Raw genomic sequence first — 7,464 nt, 5'->3', positions numbered from 1 at the left:
CTGCCGCTTGTGAGTTTCATTTAGGACGTCGCATGAATCGCCGCAGTTATCCCCACCTCACACAGTTTTGCCACGGTAAAGAACGGCCAACGTGAGTCCCGTCGACGGCTCGAACAGTACTATCCGAACCCGCACGCGTTCCGCTCAACAAGTGTCCGCCACATCGCGTCCATAGTTCCTTCGTAAATGCTGTTCCTACGGTGAACCAACTTCATGATTTATGATTACTTGCGCCGGTGTTTTTTTTTTATCGCTCTCGCGTCCCATTAAGTACGTTAAGTGACCGATAAATATCGTCTAAATGTTAACCATGTCTCCGGGCGCGTTGCAGGGCCAATCGGTTCCAGGTCCTAAAGTGGTCGGTGAGCTGCTTAAAAACACCAATTCCGAAGGGCCTGTTTCCTCGGCGCCATGTTCGCCAACTCGAAGGCGCATCCCCGAAGTGTCCGGTGCTCCGGTGGCCGCCATGGTTTTGGCCAAAGATATGGCCACGGGCCGCAAGTCTACCGCAGGTGGTGCGATTCAGAGTCCCGGTAAATTATCCAGGACGTCTGCTATACCCGTCCGACCGAAACCGGTACCGCCTTCGCCAACCGTACGGAAAAAAAAGGCCGCTGACAATTGCGGCAGAAAACTCAAGACTTGCCAACGGCCCACGTCCGTTGAACGGCCAGTTGTCGAGGTATTAACAATGTAATGTAAGGGAAACCAGTCGGGGTCAACGACTACTGGTTTTGTAGAAAATGTCTAGTAGTCGCCCTTATGTTCCATGAGATTTTCCTTTGACACCTACCAGTTTGCGGGTAATTCTGTTGCGTTATAATGTTGCTGCGAGTGCAATGTCGTTGTACTCTCAGTGCGTTTTAAAGTGAATATTTTTGCCCTGTGCGATTATTGCGTAGGTTTACTGAACTCGATTCCAACGGATATGTTGCAAAAATAGCGATAATCGCATCAACCGTGTTGTACCGAAAGCTGTTTTGACCTTTTGGATTTGATATCAATTAATATCGATGATATTGTACTTTTTTTTAAATGTATTGTATTAACAACATTATTTCGAGGTATTAAATACATTTCATAACGCAGTTACACTAAAGAGGTTATATATTTCATTTAAGATTATCACTACAATATTCTCATTCATTAGCTGCGAAAATAGTTTCATACAATTTTTTAATTAAGCTCGCGTTTTTGTCCTAGTGAACATGTTTTTTTCCAACATATTAGTATAATCTGTATTATTTGCGTTAAGCAATATTCTCTCCGGAGTAAATAAGTTACAATATAATTGATGTACAGAATGTAAAATTACAAAAATTATTCCGAGAATTTCTAAGACAATAATCAGAATGCTTAATTTGCCAAAAAAATCATTCACTTCTTCTTTCTATCGAATTACCTTTTCGATTGTGATTTTCGAGAATCGTTGTGTTTACATTATTTGTTTAATGCGCAATATTAAACAAATTCTCTATAACTATTGATGTTAGTTAATCTCTTTTTCAGTACTTCCGTTTCCCAACATAATTCCTCACACGTTAAGCACAATTTTCTATTTATTTAATCGATTTGTGACAGTATTTACCGGAAAACAAGTTTCAGTTTCAACGTGGTTTCCGTCCGTTAAGGTCCAACGAATTTGACCATCAAATAAAGCGCTGTAAAGCTCCACGTTACTTATAATTCCAATGTAAACATAACTAATTCAAATAATTTATGTCCAGACTGTGAAACATAACGCTAAATAGTATACATGTCTTATTAATTCTAACAAGATCTGTTTCTAATGTTCTATATTGATTACTATATATAAATGTGATTTTTTCAAACAACTCAGTAAATATAGAACTCATTTGTTGTGTTAGAAGTAGCTATACTCTTAAGTAGTTTTTGACATCCATGGTTTCCACAACGTGGGTCATTGTCGCCTAGTGGTGTATTGTCTTCTAATGAGTTGATTATAGTCGATTGAACGCTACGAATATGAGTCCATATAGTTAAAAGAATAGCCCTTGAATTGTTTTTTTGTACATAAATTTACTTAACCATCGTTTATTAGATATTTTTAACAAACAATGGCATTTTAATAACGAATCTGATTATTATTTTTTTATAGAACAACGCCCACGGTAGTATAATTTTTGGTTTCACTATTTTCTTTCTTTTGCGTTGGAAATAATTATAATATATTTTACATAAAAAATATATTAAGCAGTTTCTCTTTGTTAATGAGTTTTACTTCAGAAATTGTATCGAGAAAAAATAATTGAATGATTTTTTCCAAAGACCACCACTGTGTAACTATCGGTATTTATTTTTTGTATTGTTTTTATTTTAATTAATTGCACTGTCATATTTATCTTAGTGACGCGTGTTTATTATACTAACAATATACATATGTGTTGCTCAACTGAACTAACTATTTAAATAGACGATTTCCTGTGTTTTTTCATCATGCAATAATGAAATGGTTAAATTTTTTATGGAAATTTACTTAATAATAAATATAAAGTTGTTTTGAATAAAGAAGGCTCGTCCGTTGACTTTTGGTGTATTTTATGATCTCGTTTAAAAAGTGATCCACGAAAATAATAAAGCACACACGTAGAGCATTAAAGTACGGAATCCTACTGTTTTTTGAAGTAGTTCACATAACGGACATTTATCTCTATGGATCTGATATTCTTCTTAATACGACAAATAGTGTTACCGTTTAGTTTATTACCTGCGCTAATCGTGTTATTTACTTGCTAAGAATGATCGGTAGCACGTCAATCATCATTTTGTTTTATTGGAAATATATCCGGAAAATGGTCTATTACAACATTCATTCTATTTCATTGAATCCATTTTAAACATTATCTAGCTATTAAACAGTATTATTATTCAATAAAAAATCAATAAAACGTATAAATGTTGAAATATATTTATGTCGAATAATTCGTACCAAAAAAAGTTTATTAGGACTGTACAAAGTACTTAAGAGTTTTTATACTTGCCACTATTGGCAAATTAAAAAAAAATAAAAACATAAAAGTTAAATAAACGAGTCATCCAAAGATATGGTCTCAGAACTCAAGTGTTTCTAGTTCTAATGTGATGAGTTAAATATTCAAGTACGCCGTAGTGTCATAAAATGCTTCAAATTTATTGACGTTTTGTGATAATTTATGTAAATATATTTTAACCTATTACTAGTGTTACTTGTCTTATAATAACAACAAAAAAACGATAGTATTATAATTATGATAAAATTGTTTCTGGCGAAAAGAAAACAATAAGTAGGTACTAGTTTTAGTTATTTATGCAAACTGCGATACAATTCATGTTTATGCGATAATTTATCTATTAGATTAAAGAATTTAAGCATTATAGAATTAAGTATCGCAAAGTTTGAAAACATGATGTTTTATGATTAAAAAAATAAATAATTGCGCCATTGTTTTGATTTGTTTTTAAATTTTCTCAGTATATTTTTTAATGCTTGGTTTCGATTTTATTATAATTTTTTTTGTTGTTCTTTAAAATATCGTTCAAGTCTGGTATATAATTAATCTTCTAATAAAATAATAGCAATAATTGATTTCATGCAAATTATAGTTTCTCTAAAATATTAAAGAATGGAAAATTTTGTGTAAAAAAAACATATTTTCTTATCATACGGCAACGCGGTCATTGACCATTACGGGCTAGACATACTGACACGCTTTTTTCTCATCATTATCTCACACACCGTTTTAAACATTTTTTATTCCACTGTATGTGTTAATTTACATTAGATTTTTATTCCTAATTAACCCATTGTTATTATAGTAGTAGTGTGATTTGATACAGAAAAAAATTACTTCTCTTATTTCTCTTATTAAAAATATATTTTAATTCAAAAGTTGCCTATGTTAATTAATCCAAGTTGCAAACGAAACGCTTTTATTACAACATTGAACTTGTGTAGTTACCCTGCGGTACAAATGACTTGGAATACTTTCAACACTTTCTTCGCTTTCTCCTGATAATTATCGTGGAATGTGACCGCACCACCCGAAGTGGTTAAAATTCGCTTTAAAATCAATCGTAATAATTAGTGATGTGTTAGGTGTTATTACAATCGATATCAGTGTATACAATTATTGTTGATTATTTTTTCATGTTAATCATATTTGTGTTTTATTCTATACAATAGACCTCTACAAAACTCGATGTGGATTTCATCAATGATCAGCTGCCGCCAGAAGTGGAGTCCAATGACTCTGAAGCATTTTGGTTGGTTCATAGCGATGGATTTTCACCTGTGCAATATTCCAAGAAGAAAAGCCATGATGAAAATGGAAGGGTTTTGGTAAAAGTTTTCGGTGGAAAAGAGTACACTGTTGATGAAGATAGTTTGGAAAAAGTAATTTTTTTTTTTAGTTAAAATAAAATAGTGTGTAAGTATCAAATTTAAATGTAAAATTTGTGACTAAAGCCTATAGTTATTTTCCATAATTTTCTATTACGACGAAGAAAGGATAACTTGTTTTTCCCATTTTAATGGTACTCTTATATTTCTTAAATTTGTCTGTTTTACACTGTCAACTAAAGACCAATTGTTTATATCCGTCTGTGTTAATATTTTTGAACCAAAATGTACTGCAGCTAATGTGTCATTGATATTTCTTAGCTTAAGTTAGAGCGACCCTTTTAGAGCTATTACCGTCTTTTCTGAAAAAGAAGTTACTTATTGAACTTATTGCAGGTTAAAATACAAGTTGTTTAGATTATGATATATTTTAAAGTATCTTTTTCTTAGGTATATATATATATATATATATATATATATATATATTTAAATCTTTGAGGAATCAACAATGAAAGATTTTTTTGTTTTATATTCTCACCATTGTTTTTATTTACTATTCTACTATTTGTGTTTAGTTTTGTTGGGCATAATCAAAGCATTCAAAGATCAATGAATTTTTTATATTAATTAATTTTTTCTATTGTGACGCAGTGAGTTTTATTTGTAACCTACATTAACCTACCGTGGGAAAACCCTCTTGAGTATAATAAGTGAATATTATTTTAAAACTTCCATATTAAATAATAAATTTTGATTATTAGGTCATATAGATACCTTTTATTAATATTCAAATAAACCACATGGGTGGAAATCTGACTAGACCATTAAAGTGGCTTAATAAAGTCTATTTCATTCAGTGTGTGCTTAGTAATTTTTTATTATGTTGTATTAAATCATAGCAGATTAAATTTATTTTAACTTTTAGATGAACCCAATGAAAATGCAATTAGTTGATGATTTAGCACAGTTAAACTATATGAATGAGTCAAGTGTATTAAATGTAATTCGCAGTCGCTATGCTTCTAATCTTATTCATACTTACTGTGGACCTACAATGTTAGTTGTGAATCCTGGAGCTCCTCTTAATTTATATACAGACAAAGTAAGAAGTGATAATCACTACAATTAAACATTTATGTAATCAAAATATATATTACCATAGGTGATGGATATGGTAAAAAATCTCCATAAGATCAATAAACAGCCACCTCCACATATTTATGCTCTTGCTCAGTCAGTCTATAAAACAGCTGTAACTACACGCAGAGATCAGTCTTTGATTCCTATGGGATGTCAAGCAAGTGGTAAAACAACTTCATGTAAACATATTTTACAGTATCTTTTGAAAATTGCAGCTTCTCCTAGCAAAGTATATTTGATTTTTGAAAATATTAATCACTATATTACTTTTGAATATTATTTAACTGTAGAAATAAATATTTCAGGTTGTTACATTAGAAAAATTAGACGCCTTGTGGACAGTTTTAGAAGCTTTTGGAAATGCGGCTATTACAAACAATCCAAATGCTACTAGATCTGTGCAATTATTCAGTGTTGATCTTGATCAAGGAGGGCAAATTGCCTCAATGTCCATTCAAATGCATTTTTATGATAAATGGAGGCTTATTGATCACCCACCTAATGAATACTCATTTCACGTATTTTACTATTTATTAGCTGGTGTTGAGAATGTTCCTAGTTTGCGAAAAGAATTGTTACTAGATCAAATCACTGATGATTTAAAGGTTTTTGCTTTAAACATTAACTTTCCTTATTGTTTTAGTAAATTATTGTATGCTTATAGGGAGTTGACAAAAGTCAAGCTGCGGTAGAGTTCACTAATTTGCAGTCAGCGATGATGATAATTGGTTTTACTAATGTAGAACTCAAAGCAATTTTCTCAGTTTTAGCTGCTATAATACATCTTAATCACACTAAAATTGTGAAGAAAGGTGAAATTTTTTAAAATTTAATTTATTAATATTATATGAAATCACCTTAGTAAAAAAAATTATTCTTTATTTTATTTTATTTATAGATAGTATATACAAAGATAAAGTACAATGGACTTGGAGTAACTCTGATGCTGCTAAAAGAGCTGCAAAATGTCTTGGAGCTGGTAACTCTGATGATTTATTCAGTTTAGTTTTTCCTGACCTGGAATCATTTGATGAATTTGATATTAGTGGTCAATTGAATTCTCTGATCATGGGGCTTTATACGGAAACATTTAATTTAGTTGCATCTATAGTTAACAGGTATGCAATATTCTTATTAAAATTTTAAACAATTTATAATTACAAATAAGATTACTGTTAAATTGAATTTTATGTAAATTTAGAAAATTAGCTCCTTCAGTGCATTCTTTATGTTCAATTCTAATACCAGATTACCCAGGATATGTTATTAAACCTCAATCAACTTTAAACATGTTTGATTTTTGGACTCATTACTTATACGAAAAGATATTGTCTAGCTATCACAGTCATGCTGTTGTAACACCATTAGAAAAATATAAAGTTGAAAAAGTTGAAACAACTGCTAGTTATGAAGCTGAATTTTGTGCTGAAGATAACATGTTAAAATTATTTGTTGGAGCTAAAGGAGCAATTGGGTTTGCCCGTAGCTCATCAATGGTAGATTTAAAACATGAAGCACACCCTGGATTACTTAGAATTCTTGATGATACTGCTGGCGACACAAAATCTACAGATAAAGATCTAATTGAAAAAATAAACAGTTTAATTAAAGAAAAATGTTAGTTAAAACCTTTTATGAGATTTTAAAAATAAATTTAATTTATTTTATATAAGTATCAAAAACTTACCTTTTAAATTTTTAAAGTATTTAATCAGGTAATACTTATATATAATTACTTATATAATAAAATAATTATTTTATAAGAAGTAACTGTGAGGTACACTTGGAAAAATTGATAAAAAAAAAAAAGGGAAAATCCTATTCTAACTATTTCTTCTAAAGGGACTATTTTTAGGCTTTGATTTATTACATTTATAAATAATTTATAATGTTTATAATTATTATAAACATGATTTAAATTACAAACATTTGCAGTTAAATAAGCAATAGAAATATATGTATATTTTATTTTTAATTTTTTATCA

At 30.5% G+C, this 7,464-nt stretch overlaps 1 protein-coding gene across 3 annotated transcripts in view; it reads left to right on the top strand.

The window, feature by feature from the left end:
* The window catches only part of LOC126907579 (unconventional myosin-XVIIIa-like), a 33,750-nt gene that overhangs the window by 12,893 nt on the left and 13,393 nt on the right, over window positions 1-7,464 (top strand). For 2 of the 3 annotated variants that reach the window (XM_050688947.1, XM_050688948.1), the window contains exons 6-12: window positions 4,184-4,393; window positions 5,265-5,441; window positions 5,502-5,708; window positions 5,785-6,084; window positions 6,144-6,291; window positions 6,378-6,597; window positions 6,681-7,096. In XM_050688947.1, coding sequence (XP_050544904.1) covers window positions 4,184-4,393; window positions 5,265-5,441; window positions 5,502-5,708; window positions 5,785-6,084; window positions 6,144-6,291; window positions 6,378-6,597; window positions 6,681-7,096 — 1,678 coding nt within the window. Of the gene's footprint in view, window positions 1-120; window positions 683-4,183; window positions 4,394-5,264; window positions 5,442-5,501; window positions 5,709-5,784; window positions 6,085-6,143; window positions 6,292-6,377; window positions 6,598-6,680; window positions 7,097-7,464 lie in introns of those variants that run through there. The other variant, XM_050688949.1, reaches the window with a different exon arrangement.

Source organism: Daktulosphaira vitifoliae, unplaced genomic scaffold (assembly GCF_025091365.1).
Source record: "Daktulosphaira vitifoliae isolate Bord-2020 unplaced genomic scaffold, ASM2509136v1 Scaffold_5, whole genome shotgun sequence".
In the NCBI taxonomy this organism is placed as follows: Eukaryota; Metazoa; Arthropoda; class Insecta; order Hemiptera; family Phylloxeridae; genus Daktulosphaira; species Daktulosphaira vitifoliae.
Note: the sequence above shows the minus strand (reverse complement) of the source record. Positions and strands in the feature narration are given on the sequence as shown.